This window comes from Solanum dulcamara, chromosome 1 (genome assembly GCF_947179165.1).
Source record: "Solanum dulcamara chromosome 1, daSolDulc1.2, whole genome shotgun sequence".
NCBI classification, from domain to species: Eukaryota; Viridiplantae; Streptophyta; class Magnoliopsida; order Solanales; family Solanaceae; genus Solanum; species Solanum dulcamara.
The window spans coordinates 87,539,468-87,557,121 of record NC_077237.1 but is presented as its reverse complement, the minus strand read 5'-3'; the positions used below and the strand labels follow the sequence as shown (position 1 = coordinate 87,557,121).

Here is a 17,654-nt window from a genome sequence, read left to right as displayed (position 1 = left end):
GTGTAGTTCTACAATAACAAATCTAGTATAATTTTATAAGTGGAGTCTACAAAGGATACGATATACGTAAATCTTAGCCTTCACTTTGTGGTATAGAGAGGTTGTTTCTCATAGACCCTCAGCTCAAAAGAAATGGTACGAAGCAGGTTTGCAAGAAAAATATGACAACAAAATCTACATAATAATACTAATTACTAATAATGAGAAGAGGAGAGGAGGAGGCTAGCCCCGTACCTCTCCCACATAAAGTGCAATAATCTAGACTACCAACTAACCTTCTATTCTAATCTTCAATCTCTAAATCTTTCTATCTGAGATCAGGTCCTCGATAAACTGAAGCTATGTCATATCCTATCTAATCACCTCATTACTGACACATCCACACACCTCTTCACATGCCCAAACCAAAGAATCTGCTCATACAGTTCTGGTTCCTAAATTAGAACACCTTTTCCTTCCTGATATACAAAGAAGGGTAGAGATTCAACAGCGTTATCCTTTGTGCTTTTGATTTGAAGTTCTTTTATGTTATTGGCATTATATGTGTAAGCAATCAAATGAGATAGAAATAGTCTGCCAATTTATTATACACTTGGTTGTCATCTTTAATATCTAATCAAAGTAATAGTCTGCCATATTCATATTCACAATCACAACGAAAGAAATTCACCTGCACCTGATGTTTGACCATTGAAAAGTATCAAACTAAAAGAAAATTGTGTAGCTTACAATTTATACGCAACGAGAACCAGTGAATAGGAGATACAAAAATAATCATCAAATACATGAGTTCAGCAAGTACAATTTCAATAATCGCGAGTCCAAAAAAAAAAATTCTCCGTGTATATATGGATCAAGTGGCAAAAAGAGGAACACCGGAGACGGGTGATCCTCGAGTGTATACAAAGGCACAACAGCAAAACATTATGAGGGGTCTTGAAAGCAATCTCTGACCCCAGATGGCAGATAAATGGCAATGCAATTGCAGAACATTGAAGAAGGAATCAACATATACTCCTATAACTTTTATCATGGAAAACTACACGCACCCGAAAAGTATCAACTCTACAACAGAGGGTGAGTTCGATAGGCTTACCGACTAGAAAACATTCCAGATATTATGACACAAAGGTTTCTTACTTTCAGAATTGGGCTAAGTTTCATTGGTATCCTCCACCATATGGTTGTTGGCCATAGGGACCCATGCCCATCCGGGGATTGTAACCTCCCTGCATGGGAGCTCCAGGTCCAGGAGGAAATCCGGAAGGCTGTTGCATCTGAAATCCTTGACCCATGTTCATCCCCAAGCCCATGTTGTTCATAGGTCTGTTCATCCCCATGCCATAAGGCTGGTTCGCTCCTCCATATGCTCCCATGCCAGGACCCCCTGCAGGGCCACCACCAGCCATACCCATACCACCCATACCCATACCCATACCAGAACCTACCATTGGATTTGATGGAGCCCGTAGTGCACCTGCACCAGCTCGGCCAACTCCGGTACCTGAACCCATTGCTTTTCCCATGTTAATAGTTGATATCACGGGGGCTGTACTGGGTTTCTCCATCCTTTTCTCCTTGCGATTGATAGCATCAAAATCAACTCCAATATCAGCTAATGGATTTGTTTTAGCTGCATAACAAAAATTGCAATGTGACAAGGGAAAAAGAAAAGATATTTGCACAGATCACAAAAGAAAACACCTACATCCAGAAATGTTCAAATTGACCAGTCCACGGCTCAATGTATCTGCCCAAACGGTAGACTTTGTCTCGAATTTGTCTTTGGCTGGTTGGGTGTTGCCAACAAGAGCTGTCGAAGCTGGAGTAGTTTGTGTCAGCACTAGAGCATTACTTGTTTGAATTTGTGAAGATTGAACATGCATTTGTGAAGGCATGTGGGTTGCACCAGTTGGCTGTGAAAGGTAGGGTTGTCCAGCAGATGTTTGACCCATTTGGTTACCAAATGGACCTGTAGATCCTAATCCTGTGTTGTAACCTCCAGCATTGGCATTGCTCTGCATAGAGGAGCCGGCAGGAATCTGATAACCAGACTGTGGATAGAAACCTGTTGCAGGTTGGAAACCAGCTGTGGGTTGACCATTTGTGGGTCCAAAACCAGTCTGTGATGGTTGACCAGGTTGAGCTGGGTAGCCTCCAGTATGACCTTGAATTGGGAAACTGGTTTGTGGCGACTGTTGGCCAGGTTGAGCTGCAAAAACTGTCAGTTGTCCAGCCTGGCCAGGAGGTGCCATGTATCCTGTCTGTTGTGTAGTTGGTCCACCATAAGACTCAAAACCTGTCTGTGTCGCAGGTTGGATTGCATGATCGCCAGGAGGTGGACCAGATGGTGGGAGAATATCAGCCAGTATATCGATCTCCTGATTAGAGGTGGACAGCTCCTGCTGAGCATATTGCATATTAGTAGGAGCAAACTGACTAATTGTTGCATTTGAGACCTCAGCACCCTGAGGGACTGACTGAGGAAGCTCAGGGCTTTGATTTGAATTAGGATGGAAAGATGGAGTAGTGTTCTGCAGCTGAGTTTGCACATTATTCGAAGTCACAGCCCTGAAAGGACCATCACCAAAAGGATCCTCGAACATCTGCAAGAAAACCACATATTTCATTCAGTAAGTAAATTGTAGAAGCGCAGAATCATAAATGTTGCAACACAACACAGATGTTAAGACATTAAATGTCTTGGTTTATCCACCTGGTTAGAACCAGTAGATACTGATGATGCTTCCCCAAACATGGTCTCAGTGCCAGTGGTCCCAGACGGATTAACCTCAGAGGCACTCGAAGCTGTAGGTACAAGGGCTAATGAGTTGGAGAACGGATCAGATAAGGAGCCAAGAAAATCCATTTCACCCCCAGAAGTAGTTGACACAGGACCATTTGATGGAGCTGGGGCCGCTGCTCATACAGGAGACAAATTACTTGCATTAGAATGGTAAACAAATCACCTATTAAACCAAGTGAAAAAAAGCACCTGGGAATCGAGATGCAATAGATAAGAATTAATCTGGTGTACAAGAAGTCTAACCAGCATGATACCAGCATTTGTAGAGCAAACAAAAAATAATGAGGTTCTAAAATGTGATATTAAGGGACTCATCAGCTCTACTAATACATCCCATTGTGTATAAAACCCCTCATTTGTGTGCTTGGATTTCTCAGTTACCCTTGATACAATTTAGAATTTCACGAGCATCATAGAAAAGTCAGGTATCATCACCAAATAGCACCTGAGATCAAAATTTGCTGCAGTGAATTACTGCCAACTATAAACCTCAGCCTCTATCCTCTCATTTTGCATCTGCTTAAGCTTCCATAGTATTCGTGAATAAGAAAGGCTAGACAGAGTCATTTTCTCTTAGTTCCCTAGTAGAGACTAGAGAGTAAAATTCCTTCTGGATTTTCCTTATTTAGGAATTTGGGACTGAATATTTAGCTGTGGATATTCACCATTTTATCCATGCAATTCACTTCTCTTCAGAATTTATTTTCTTTAACATTGTGAACAAAAAGTTGCAGTTGACGTGATTGTAGGCTTTCTCCATATAAGACTTGCAGGTCACCCCTAGAGTTCCTTCTTTTATTGCTCAAAACTCATTTGCAATTTGCTTGTGTGCTATATAAAGGAAATCTAAGAATCTTTTATCAAATTGCTTGTAACACCTTATACTCTTGGTACTTATGAAAATAGTTTGTATACACAACAGAGCAATTTGCTTGTGTGCTATAAAGGAAACTGAGAAACTTTTATCAAATTGCTGGTAACACCTTACACTCTTGTTCTCATTATTGATGAAATTAGTTTATATAAACAACAAAGCACATTGATCCCTAAAGTCATTCAGTTCCAGTTCAAACTTCTGTTTGGTATTACAGCAATACATTATGCATTAAGGCTCTTCACAGTGGGTATCTTCAAATATGATTCTTTTATTGATGCCAGCACTAAAGTCAAAGACTGACTGGGCACTCTATTAATATGAGAAGATAAAAGGTGCATGTAACAGAAGTGGGCACACGTTGATTTTGATATCTTAGGAACAGAAATTGAGTGAAAAGGGAGGTCTTAAAAAGATATATATTATAATAATTCTCCTTATGCAAAAAGAACAATTATTTTAATAGAAAAAAGAAAGAGATGGTTCACATTCACGTTATATAGTATACACAAGTTAATACCTGTACCAACACAGCCTATGTCTTAAAACATCCCGTGTATTTTAATTGTCCTTTCTATAACAAGCATGCAATTTCCAACTTCAGCCACCTTTACCAAAAATATTTTAACACATCTGAATTTTCTAATACTTTTCACAAAATCATAATTTTTAGAGTTTGGTTGGTCCCAATTGTTTATTCAATCAAGCAACATTTCCTGCAGCATGTTACATAATTAAACACCACCAAACCTTTTGAAAATGCGTAGAACCAATAATATACTTGAAGCATTAAGCACTCATTTAGCAATTGCTTTTCATTTTACCTGCTGAAAAAGATGCACGGGGATCAAATTCATCAAAACTCTCAGCAACCGTGTTTTCTGGTGGTGGGGCAGGGGCTGCTGCTGGAGCTGGTGGTGAAGCAGTAGCTGTGGCTGGAGCTGGTGATGGAGCAGTAGCTGGTGCGGGAGCAGGCACAGTGGCTGGGCTTGGACTGGCACTTGCATGAGGAGAAGAAGATTTGGGTGCAGATGCTGAAGAAGTTTCTACATCCCTTTTGACATATGATGATAAAAAGATCAATATAAAAATGTCAAGGAAATAAATGGGTAAAAAAGGATCCTTTTTCACAACTATTACCTTTCACTATGTGTTGGGCTGCGTGAACCACCAACAGCTTCCTCATAACTAGGAGGTGCACTAAGGTTCTGTTCAGAAAACCTCCTTTCAAGCGGCCTACTCACAACAGTTAAATCGAAAATGTAAATCTTGGCAAATAAAGTAGACCATTTCCTCATTAAAACAATACTTAATGACAAAATTATATTAAAATAACTAATAGGGCACACTAATAAAACCATCCATCCTGAGAGCGAGCCTCAGCCCTAACACCACTTCCTTTGTTGGTCATGATTATAAAATTAACGCATCACAGGCAAGGATCAGAGACTTATAAATATGCATAGATAATGCACATCAATTTCAGAGTAATGGCAACAGAAATACCCTGGTTTGCAAAATTCTATTCATTTGTACTAGAATCATCTAACCAGTAACAAATTACAAAAATCATGCCCTTATTTAAACAAAAGGTGAGAAGACAAACCTAGAAGAATATTGACCATCGTCATCATTGGTGTGATCCCTGTACCGGTCAGAACTTCGACTTCTTGATCCATAATTATAATCATCAGTGCTCCGACTTCTTCCACGATAATCATCATCCCTGTGTCCATCTCGGCTGCGGTCATCATAATCTCTACCATAGCGATCCCCATCACGGCTGTTTGAGTCTCCATATCTGCCATATTTGTCCTCATCTCTGTAGCCCCATTCCCTTTCCCTCCCATAACCATTTCTTTCTTCATCTCTGCCTCCGTAACGATCCTCATCAAATCTGTCACCATATCCTCCTGAACCTGATTGTGAACCAGGACGGTACATACCACCAGTTGACGTGTTGCGGAATCTATCAAGATGATAAAATTTGTCAGAACACATAACCTTTGTAGACAGTACCAATAATTAGAAATTAAATGGCTACGGTTGTCATCAGAACATAATCATACATATAGCTCAGAACAGTCATAGTTATAGCTAATTTTTCTTAATCTTATTGAATCAACAAGAAATTAATTCCTAACACTATAAAAGATGAGCACTTTGAAATGAATGTAGACTTCATAATATTTGTGATGTCCATAAATTCAGATAGCTAGAACTTGAGTTTTTCAACAAGTTGATTTTAACACTTTCTCTCTCTCTTCTGAGAAGTATCATAAATTCTTTTCATCCCTTAATAACAGACAAAGCTTGTTGAAATGCATATCTAAAATGTTGATGCCAATGATATCTGATAGGCAAATTCAAGTAATAGGCAAAACTCATTAATGTCTGAATATCATTCAACTCACTTTCCAAAGCAAGTTAAGGGACCAGAGAGCTCTCAATGGGTACATCAGAAGACAAAGGTACTTATATAAACAAGACATCACATAAAGACATATATTGGGTACAGATAGCTGGATGCACAAGTAGCATGTGAAAAAATCGCTTGAATTAGGCATTCACAAATATTCACATGCTTGAGCATACATAGCATGTAGACATTAGACAGATGTTTCCCCTCAAATATAGAAGATTGAGAAAACCTTATCTTAGTAATATATGTTAGTTTGAATTAAAGACACCATGGAAAATGTAGATATTCTCATACACTGTTTTATGCCGTGACAATCTCAATTGAACTAAGGAACTCATTGGTAATGGGGCCAGTAAATTGAAGTACGGAAACAATATTTAACCAACAAAGTTAACTAGGGAGAGAATATAAACATATAATGCTAGCAAATAAAGTAAGATGTAGTCTTAAAAAAAGAATGCTTATAAAGGGGGTGAAGTGCAACTCCTTTATATTTTTTAAAAGTCTTTTTCTTGGAGGGAGGGCTGTGGTTTTTCAAAGGCGAAAAGTGCAAGAAGGTACCCTTGCTTGTTGGGGCTTTATGCAGAAAAATGCAATGAAAGCACACCATAACTGAATAAATAAGAAAAGAATTTTATACAAGAGACAAATTCAAGAACAAACAACAATGATATGTGTATGTGAATTAACATATCATTTTGATTGCAATATCTATTACTGATGCCCTTTAAGCGGAGATCAAGAAGCCCACTTGAAGGTTTTTGTTGAGCTGTGCTCCTAGCCTGAGCTGCATCTCAGGTGCCGGGCTTAAGAGCATCTCAAGCAGCTGTTTGACAATAGCGCATGGGGATGTGTGCGTGGTAGGGCGGGGGTAGTGAAAAATGTGAAGTCTACAATTCATAGTTGTGGCAGAACTACATGCATGACTAGATGCAGAAGAGATGGATATGAGTGAAGCAGAATTTCTGCAGAAAACCAACTGAATTGAGTTATACTTACTTGTCCCTATTAGAAGCTGCCTTTTGGCGAACTTCCTGAATTCTCTCCTTATCATTAACAAGAACCACAAGGCTCTGAGATTTCTTTCTGACATTGCTTCCCTGGTCTCTCCCACTGGAGTCGATATATTGAAAATCAGACAGTGTCTGGGCAAAGAGAAGATGAAGACAGTACTTAATTGTTTTCCCCAGATTCTACGATTTGGCAAAATATCTCATAGGACTAACAAATTTAACAAGAATGAGGAAACTTACAGATATTTGGTAAGCATGTTCCCGTATATCATCTACGACACGTTCAGACCCATGAGCTACCAAATACTCCAAAACAGTTAAGCCCTGAAATTCATAGTCAAACATTAGATATAGGTTTTGTAGTGAAGCACTCTTGCATCTAGCGTTCATTAAAATGCATGAAAGCAAGCAAGCATGTTGTATGTATCTTTGTCTTACAAAGAAGGCAGAGGGTAACCTTGAGCAGTACAAGATTCAGGAAACATGATCAGACATAAGAAGTCCAAACTTAGCTAGACAGAGTAAGCAAATTCAAGTGGCACAAACCTTGTAAACATGACGCCAATTTTTTCCAGTATCATTGATACGCTTCCAGATCACAGACATAATCATTTGGTACTCATGACTGCGAAATTTCAAAAAATGAATCTCAAATATAGATAATATACAAATTAATACATTAATATATATATATATATATATATATATAACTAAGATGACTTAAGCTTACTAATTCCTTGAAGCCTGAGCAATATCTGCAAGAAGTGATCCATGAGGACCCCAGGGCTCATTGCTAGTCGCATCTAGAACCTTGAGAGAAACCAAAAAGAAACATAATCAAATCACCAAAAACAGCATCTTGACATTCTACTCATTTGAAAACTTCCCCTTCTACCATCTAACATATTAGACACCAAAAATATTGAAGACGAGGTCCACCAAAGAGAGAAGAGAAATGAGATTTTCATGCATCCACTTTGAGCACTTATTCAGCAGCAAACAAAAGAAAATTGTGCATGCAATTAAGCTTGTCGGGGGCCTTGAGGCAGCACTAGTATAACAGGACATCACATAAGGTAAGAATCCCGAGTAAAGAAAAACAACTTAAACACAACTACAAACCAGAGCAGCTACCAATGCTGGAACTACAAGGAAGAATCACTTATTGCAGAAGACTTAAATTATGGGAAGATCTTTTCCTTCTGCTTAAATCTTATCAATATGTATTCCATAAACTAAAAACAGATTTGATACTGCCATATTTTTACTACTTTTGGCAAGAAGAGATAAAGCACTCATGGTTTTAATATTGTTAAAGCTATTCACATTTTTAAAGTGGCATAAAAGAGAATCGCCTCACAAGAAAGGCTAGCTACGGTGACAGGGTATGTTTGGTGCATAACTAGAATAAGCACTTCATAAACAATATGTTCTACTTGAATCGAGGCATGACACTCGGCTCCAGGCAACATGCCTCCTCAGCTATGTTGTTAGGACTCTTCAAATATGCTGATGGGTGCACGTTGGATCCTCCAAAAATAGTGTACTTTTGGAGGATCCGACACGGGTGCAGCAGCAGTGTTGGAGAGTACAAGCAACATAGCTCTTCAGCAAACACAAGTGTGCATCCCACATGGACATTAAAAATCATTGGAGTATCCAAGGAGAAGGCAGTTTCTTCCCTCTTAATCACTTACATTCTCTTTCAAAGCCAAAAACCAGAGAACCTCTATTCCATGAATCAATAAAGCAAACTCAAAGTCTATCTATGTGAGAGGCCAATAGGACTATCTAATATCGATATATGTTCTTCACCTTGGAACGTCTCTTTGATAAAAAGGATTTAACCATCTCTTTTTGTAGTTATTCACCATGAATGCTTCTTTTATATTTCGAGAGGTTTATGATGTTGCTTTGCATACATCTCTACTACAAAATTTCTCAAAGGATCAGAATTAAAATGCACTTCTTGGACATGTCAGTTGTGCACTCTTTGCCTTCAAAGTAGTCAGTTGCAACCCTGAGCCTCACACGGAAGATTCGAAGTATTTTTAATTTTAAATCAATGATTACCAACGCATATTACATTATAGTACATGTACTTATCAAAGTTTTTCAAAAGTGGGATTATGTTGACGTAGGTCTATCCCTGTCCTAGATTGACCTCAATTAAATAAAGTCTCTTAACTTTTTACTCAAAACAATATATTTTGGGACTGCAGGAATATGAAATGTATTGCACTGACAAAAAGGACATGAAAATAATAAAGAGATGAGCAAATAGAACTTACTTTTTGTTCTATTGAAGGGACTTTAAGAACCTTTTTATTCACCCCTCTCTTGCTGCAGCGAAAGAGTGAAAGCAACAAATGGCATATAAGCAAAAGATGCAAAGTGAAAAAATCAACTATATTGCTTGGATTCTTCAAAAATACCGCTGGGTGCATGTTCGAGGATCCAACATAGGTGCTGCAGTATTTTTAAAGAGTCGGGGCAACATAGCAAATCAAAGCCTAAACATCTACAAAATCAATCACATGCTATTTTCTCCATCCATAGCGAAAATTCTCTTATAGAGATATGAAAAAGGCCAAGTATAAATGGTTTAGCAGAGAATATTTCAACGCCAGTTACTTCAAAAAGTGTAGGATTTGAATTGGCAAAAAACTTACAGGTCCCGCACGGTTTGATCAAATGCTTTCTTCATTTGGATATTATATGCTTAGCAGCCAGATACTCAAGTGATGTCTGCAGAAACAGAACAAAACCGATTATATCCACGTCACCCCTTATCCTATTCCTACCACCGAACACATTCAATTAATTCACTTTCCAGCATAACACCAAAAAGCAAATGAATCCTTATATATTGGCATGTTTAATCAATTAACCAACCACTCCTCAATCTCAAATTAGTTAGGGATCAACTACACAAAATATTTTCTTACTCTACATTATTTTCCATGAATTAACAATCCCAACCATTTCAAAAATACCATTTTGCAGAAAATCATAAACAAACCACTCAACAAGCATAAACCCAGAATTCCATTAAACTAAATATTTAAGAAATTAAAAAAAAACAATTCAAATCAGCGGCAATCATAGGGAACGGAACATACATAATCAGAATTACAGAAAAAAGAACAAATGTGAGCTGAACCCATCTCAACAAATCAACTAAATAGCTCAAATTACAGATCTAATTCTAAATCACATCAAAAACATAGTAATTGATTGCGGAAATTGACAAAATTGATCGAAAAATACCAAATGAGAAGATCTAATTGAATGAATAGGAGATCGAACCTGATCAGATCTGAGATGTGCAGATGTAGAGAGAGAAATGGTGAGTTGTTTTTAGAGAGAGAAAGGGGAGATATACAGATGAAAAAATTGATAAACAGAGAGAGAGGAGCTGTCGATTGTTGAAGACAGAGAGAGAGAAAGGAGAAAAGGAGGGTGTAAAGGAAAGAGCAAAGACAGCGCACCTTACACGCAGGAATATTAATATATACTTTTCTCTCCGTCTCAATTTATCTAACACATTTCGAATTTCAAAATTCAAATAACACATTTATTTAACGTACTTTCGGCATATAACTTAATAGGAATTTTTAAATATATGTTTTTTAATTAAAAAATTCATAATTAAATTTAAGATTAAAATGCTTGAAATTCGAATTGTGTTAAGTAAATTGGGAAAGAATATATTGGACATGTGAACAGAAAGGAAAACTATATACTATATGGGACCTTGATTTGATTTCCTAATTTCTACTTATTTCTTTTCTTTTCCTTTTTATAGGGTTTTTTTCTCATATTTTTATTTTTGTAGTAGGGAAACGGTTCGAACATGTTAGAGAAGATGATGTTTTAGTGAGGAGGTGTGAGTGATTGACGTTGAAGGGTATGAAGAAGTAGAGGTATCTCGAAAAAAATATGGTGGAGAGATGATGAGGCTGGATATGACAAGCTTTCAGTTTATCGCGGATATAATCTTAAATAGGAGGTTGTGGCGGTTGAGAATTTTAGTGGACTAATACACTCTTCGTTCATTTTTAGCTGTCATGTTGCGTTTTTCGAAAGTTAATTTGACTAATTTTCAAAGTTAAATCAGATTGCATTAGTTTGATAGTTTAAAATAAAAATTTAAATATTCAAAAATTATACGACAAGTACTATAAATTGCAAAAAAAATAAAAAATTATATCAAATGATGAAAAAATACATCTTAAAAATGTTAATCAAAGTTTATAGCGTTTAACTTGAAAAGGAAATTGTGACAACTAAAAAGGAACGCAGAAAATAGTAAATAATTTTGATCTTGTTTCCAACAAGTAGTATTAGTATTATTTTTGATACTTCTAATATTCTATTAATATTTCTTGTTCTTAGCTTTTTATTATTACTTGATGTTTCTTGTGTCTCCATTTTTTTATTATCATATTGTTGCTACTATTTATATTTTCTTAAATATTGTGTTTTACTTTTTTTTAAGTCGAAGATCTATCGAAAATATGTCTCTATCAACTCTCTATTGTTGTTACATTTGTGTTTTGTGAATAAGCTTAAACACTAAACAGTCCAATTTTAAGTTTATATTTATTGTTTTGATTAAAGACAAAAGGAGTGAGACATGACTATTCTATTTTGGCAAGTTCAGTTTTTTGAATTATATATCATAAATTGATTATAAAATTATAAAGCTTATAGTTTAAACAGAGAATTGAAAGCGCTATTAGTGTGAAGTAAAATATGATTTAAAACTAAATAATTTTACACTTGCATTATATGTTCCAAACAAAAAGATGAATAGCAAGTGTTATATTTCTCTAACTTAATAAATAAATAACAACCTTTATATATTCATTTACAAATATTAATACACAATTACTAATAATAAATCGTATTAACATCTACTATGGTTTAATTCTATCCTTCTTTAACTACTCCCTAGTCCCATCTATACAAATCTAACGTAAATTAAATCTATAACATTAATTGGGTTTAATAAAGGTAATAAATGGACTAATTAATTTGCAAGATAATAAGAAGGTAACTATTTTTGTATCAAAACCTTATGGATTTATTATAGTTAAATGATTTATTGAGATGAGAATGAATATTAATTAATTATACAGTCTATAGCTAAGTATTATGGGGTCATTTGATAAGATGATATATCTCAAGATTAAATTTGAGATTAGATTTATACCGTGTTTAACCATATACAATATAAATTTTATCTCAAACCAATCTTTGATATCTCACCTTATTCCATCTAACTTGATATTAATTTATCCCATCTAAATTAAATTAGTCCAAAAATTATAGTTTCAAGTCTATAACTCTAAGATAATTTAATCAAAAACTAAATAATCTCTAAAATTTATTCACAAACACATTTTATTTATCTATTAACTAGATATAATTATCAAACGTGAATAAATAGAGGATATTTTTAAAAGCAAAGGAATATATAATCAACTTAATTAGATGGTGGAGGCTAATAAAAAAGACAATAAAAAAGAAACTTAAAATGGAAGGAAAAGGATCACAACAATAAAAAAAAATTAAAAGTGATGTAAATGATGTTTGTGTTATTCCTTTTTAAAAGCTCTACGTTCTTTATTTGAGTAATATATACTTTTAAAATTAAATTCAATCCTTTTTATTTTAAACGATTAATCTACTATATTTAGAATAATATAATGATTTTTTTGTCTCACACATTACAATCATCTATATTATGACATGATCTTCGACTCTAATTGGAACATGAAAGAAGTGGATATAAATTTAAAATACAGATTAATATTTACTAACATTATTATTTTTTTAATGTGTTTTCATATATATTGACTTTATGAGCAAAACAAAAAGCTTTTAAGGAAAAACAAAGGGCAAGGATTGATGTGATGGGTGTGTTTGGTACATATGAAATTATTTTTTTTAAAAAAAAAGAAATATTATATCTTTTCATATTTAATCGATAAAAAAATTAAAAAATAAATTGGTTAAAATTATTAAGCAATGATATTCTTAATTCTTAATTAAACTAGAAATCTGATTCCTCATCTCCAATATTCCACCTATTCACCCCCACCCCCCACCCAGAGTGAGTTGTTGGTGATTTTATTTTTTGGATTTGGCTTCAGACTTTATCTGGTGTTAATATAACTCTAAGTATTGTTTTAATTTCATTTTAATTTTGAAATCTCTAGGAAAGTTGCAGTCAATAAACTTTGGGTGCAATAACAATAATAATATATTTAGTATAATATTATAAGTGGAGTGTGAAAAAGAATTATCAACGAAAAAGAGAATTTCATAACAATAATAACATATCCGGTGTAACCCGCACTCCAATTGTTTTTTATTTATGTTTCCTAAGTTCAAAGATCTTGAAACTCAATTGGGGTAATTGTAAATATGCAAATTTTACATTATTTCATCCTCCCACATTGTTGGAAAGAATTAATAAATTGAACTTTGCTTGATATGACTAGAACAAATTAAAGTTCGAATCTTTACACATTCACGAATCTTGATTTTGTAGATTCTTGATTTGTGTTGATTTGGTATGAGAAAAAGTGATCCTGTCATAAAATCTCGTGTTATTAATAAGGATTTAAATTATATACATTGACAATATATAATTTTTTCTTTATACTATTTGTATAGTTTAATTGGTTATAACAAGCTTCTGCTCTATTTATCAGGTTATCTTGTCTTATAGAAAGTTGTTACACGTTAATTTTACCTTATGTTGACACCATTGTATATGTCTATCCTACATCTAAATCAATTTCTTTCTAGTTGGTATAGTACAATTAAGAGATTCTCTAGAAGAAATACAAATTTTACACTGTTAAGAAAAAAATTGAGATTAAGTTTCAACCAACATCACCTAATGGATGGCAACATTTCTCCATTGTAAAGCATTGAGATTTTGAGCCTTGAAAGGAAAAACTCCTTTGCTCTATTAAAGAAATCAATCTCTTGTTCTCTTTGAACTTGCAAGCTCTTGTGATGACTTTTGAGCAAATTGAGATAAGTTCCTAAGTCATGTACACAAGAAAGATTTTGTATGTTGAAGAAATCTAACAAGATTTCAACTCCAACATGAGCATAACATGAACAACTCCATGGTACCTCGTATTTTCCACCTAAAATTCTAAAATTTTCGTTCAGAAAAACCCCAGGAAGTTTTGTGATAGGATCATTCACGTTCACTATTCTCAATACTTTTACACCTAACTCTTCACATCTCTCCTTGAAACCTGAGTTTCCAACTCTTGGACCTCCAAAAGAAAAAACCGTGACTGGTATGTTGTTACTTTTTGATACTAATAACGATGATTCATAAAGTTGATTATAACTTGTTGGAGACTCAGTCACAGTTGTTGTGGTTGCATTTTTGTTCAACCCCAACTCCGCGATGTCATAAGCTAACAAAAGAGCCAATGCACTCCCCATGCTGTGTCCTGCAATTGTAATGCTCATTTCCTCATCTTTATACACATGCATTATTCTCCATATCTCAGAAAGTAATTGTTCACGACAACTTCCAAGACCAAACTTTTCATCCTCATTTGAGGTGTACAAACTCAAAAATCCAGCTTCAACCTTCACTTCTAACCTGGAATTATTAGGATCGAGACGAGCAGGAGATAATGTGCTCATCAAATTTGCTATCCATTCAGGATTAGTGACTGTTCCTCGGAACGTGATGAGCACATCTCTCCTGCCCAATCTCTTAGTTTCTTCATCACTTGAAATTGCAACATAACCAATCCATCTTCCACTAGATGATGAACAATTTTGACCAATTGATAAAACATTGATGTTTGTAGTGGCATAAATATACTTTGTTATTTGATAGCCTGATTTCCCCAAGCCAACTTCATTCAACATACTATTTTTCCCATACTTGCAATTCAAGTATCTTTTTGAATTTGGATCAAGATCAAAAGCATTGTAACATGCAACCACAAATTCTCCATACCTAATAATCTCCTCTTGTAGAAGTGAATCCAATGGATTCACTAAATTTTCCCAATTTCTTGATCCATGAATTTCTCTCCACATAGTAGCCAAATTATTAGTAGTAATATTACTACTAATGTCATTATGATCAAATGTTGTAGTCATAGTAGTAGGCATAGTAACACTATGACCAATATCTTTTCTTGAAATCAAAGTGGAAGTAGAAGCCAATGGTATCAATCTTGATGATGATGAAGATGACAAATTTGCTAATTTCACCTCATGATTTCCTTTGACCAAACATGACTTGGGTAAAAACTCACTTGAAAATGTTGAAATTTTCATATTTGAATTTGGTAATTTAAATATCATGGAAGCCATAAAAAATAGCTGAGAGTCTCGAATATGAGATAATTAAAAAGAGAAAGCAAAAGAATAAGAGAGATTGAGAGAGAGGTAGATGGATTTTTGATTCATATATAGTGTGTATATATGTATATATATTTGATGTGTTTGATACCACGGACGGTGTGGATAAGGGGGGTGGGGGATGAGGGAGAATAAAGGCATGTTTGGCTAAGAATTTTTACTGGAAAAATGTTGAGAATTCTATAGTATATGAAATTAAATTAAAGTGGTCGGTTAGCTTCAAGTAGTTACTAATTTATTTGATTTATTTATTTATATGTAGTAATATATGAGTATATTTATGCAACATATATACACACACAAGAACTTTCTAGTTAGTTGGTAATTTATTTCAAAATCGTCTTATTGACAATTAAATATTACAAAATACAACTTATTATTACAAGCAGAACATTTGAGATGCACATCATGACGTTGCCCTTATCTAAATATCCAATATATCCAAATTCATAATATAGTATTAAGGAGTCAGGGCATAATAGACTTCATTTTCTAATTACAATTATCCGTCTCAACACATCTTTCTTTTTTTTTGAAGTTCATTAATTAGTATTTGTTTACAAATTAAAGGGTAGGTAAATAGGAGGGGATTAATGTGATTAGACTAATTGGCCAAGAAAGTTAGAGAGGTTCCTTTTTCTATTTCTTTAGTTCGATGTTCTTAATTATCATCAAGATTTCAGTATATTTATTTGTTGATATATGAAAAGGATAATTCTAAAGTGCATTTCTAACAAAGAATTCCTATGATTTATTTTAATCCAAATTAACAAACAATTGACTTGGACGGTCATGCAGATCAAGTAGCATTTTAATTAAAAAGAGTACTTTAGATTCTGTTTTAAGTTAAAGTTTTAGTTTACAAAGACATGATGATCAGATTTATATGAATAAAAGTAGGTCTTATAATTAAATTATAAAGTAATATACAATTGATGTTTAATTTCATGTTTTATTGGTATATCTATTTTTTTTATATATTCTAAATCACGTCGTGAATATTTTGAATCCACCATCATATATATAAGGTTTAAGCGCTCTTGTGAAAGAGAATTCCCTTTCCCAAGGCTCTATCGAACTGAGGCATCTGAGTAAGAAATGAGGAATATTCTCCTATTCCATCACACTCGCAGTGAATCCATATCCATAGAAAAGGGTTCGAGTAAAAAGTGAAAAAAAATATTTATAAAATATATAACAAATTTATATGATACGCATGTCTTGTGTTTGATTATTGTGTATTCCAAAAGATAAATTCATCAGGTCTGTCGGATCGAAGTAGTCAATACGTATTATGAATTTTGATTATGACAAATATAGTATCAGGTGTAGATTTACTCGATCAAGTGGTGGGACAAACCTCACTACTGACATATCGAGACTGTTTGAATTGGCTTATAAGTTGCTGAAAATAATTTATAAGCTAAATTTTTTAGCTTTTTTGAGTGTTTGGCTGGTCAACTTAAAACCATTTTGTGCTTAAAATAAGCCCCAAAAAATAATTAGGTCTATTTGGCTTAACTTATCTAAAACAACTTATAAGCTGAAAACATCTTTTTTTACTTGTAAGCTGCTTTCAGCTTTCAGCTATTTTAAATAAGTTAAGTCAAACAGACACTGAGTCTCTTAATTGACGAACATGACATAGGGTGGATTGACAAGAGGATCAAAGTGAGAGAATCAACTAGCTTTCAAGTTCATGAAGAAGTCTACATGACATCTTAGGCGAATTCATATCAGATGACAGTGATAATGAAAAGTTTTATAAGATAGTACATGTATGTATATATGATACACATGTTTTTTAGACTCAATAATGATTAGTCCAATGAATAAATTCGTAAGATTTATTAGATTAAAAAGGACAATACGTGTCATGTAACATTCACTAGGAAATAATGATTAGTTCATGAAGAAATCTACATGACATCTTAGGCGAATTCATATCAGATGATAATGATAGTGAAAAGTTTTATAAAATAGTACATGTATATATAATACACATATTTTTTAGACTCAATAACAATTAGTCCAATAAATAAATTCATAAGATTTATTAGATTAAAACGAACAACAATTGTCATGTAACATTCACTAGGAAAAGTTAAGACACATGTC

At 34.2% G+C, this 17,654-nt stretch overlaps 2 protein-coding genes across 2 annotated transcripts; both read right to left on the bottom strand.

Annotated features, from left to right (window-relative positions):
* Positions 1–740: 740 nt before the first annotated feature.
* Positions 741–10,591, bottom strand: LOC129883235 (clathrin interactor EPSIN 2-like). The gene is made up of 13 exons (XM_055957859.1): positions 10,425–10,591; positions 9,788–9,863; positions 9,407–9,458; positions 7,846–7,925; positions 7,662–7,740; positions 7,356–7,439; positions 7,102–7,247; positions 5,287–5,649; positions 4,821–4,916; positions 4,505–4,734; positions 2,717–2,919; positions 1,709–2,606; positions 741–1,633 (listed from the first exon to the last, which is right to left on the bottom strand). Exons 2-13 carry the CDS (start codon positions 9,820–9,822, stop codon positions 1,161–1,163), a joined length of 2,739 nt encoding a protein of 912 aa, XP_055813834.1. The 5' UTR covers positions 9,823–9,863; positions 10,425–10,591; the 3' UTR covers positions 741–1,160.
* A 3,433-nt stretch (positions 10,592–14,024) lies between these two features.
* On the bottom strand, positions 14,025–15,452 carry LOC129895456 (phospholipase A1-Ialpha2, chloroplastic-like). The gene is made up of 2 exons (XM_055971181.1): positions 14,536–15,452; positions 14,025–14,466 (listed from the first exon to the last, which is right to left on the bottom strand). The coding sequence occupies exons 1-2, from the start codon at positions 15,450–15,452 to the stop codon at positions 14,025–14,027; spliced, it is 1,359 nt and encodes a 452-aa protein (XP_055827156.1).
* Between the last annotated feature and the right edge of the window lie 2,202 nt (positions 15,453–17,654).

Bases quoted from the DNA above. Each gene is read 5' to 3' on its own strand.
- LOC129883235 (XM_055957859.1), bottom strand. From the start codon at position 9,822: ATGAAGAAAGCATTTGATCAAACCGTGCGGGACCT. The intron at 7,440-7,661 runs GTTTGTGCCACT...TATGAATTTCAG, and splicing joins ATTGGCGTCATGTTTACAAG to GGCTTAACTGTTTTGGAGTA. The intron at 1,634-1,708 runs GTAGGTGTTTTC...TTTGTTATGCAG, and splicing joins CAATTTGAACATTTCTGGAT to CTAAAACAAATCCATTAGCT.
- LOC129895456 (XM_055971181.1), bottom strand. From the start codon at position 15,452: ATGAAAATTTCAACATTTTCAAGTGAGTTTTTACCCAAGTCATGTTTG. The intron at 14,467-14,535 runs TGCAACCACAAC...ATCGTTATTAGT, and splicing joins GAGTTGGGGTTGAACAAAAA to ATCAAAAAGTAACAACATAC.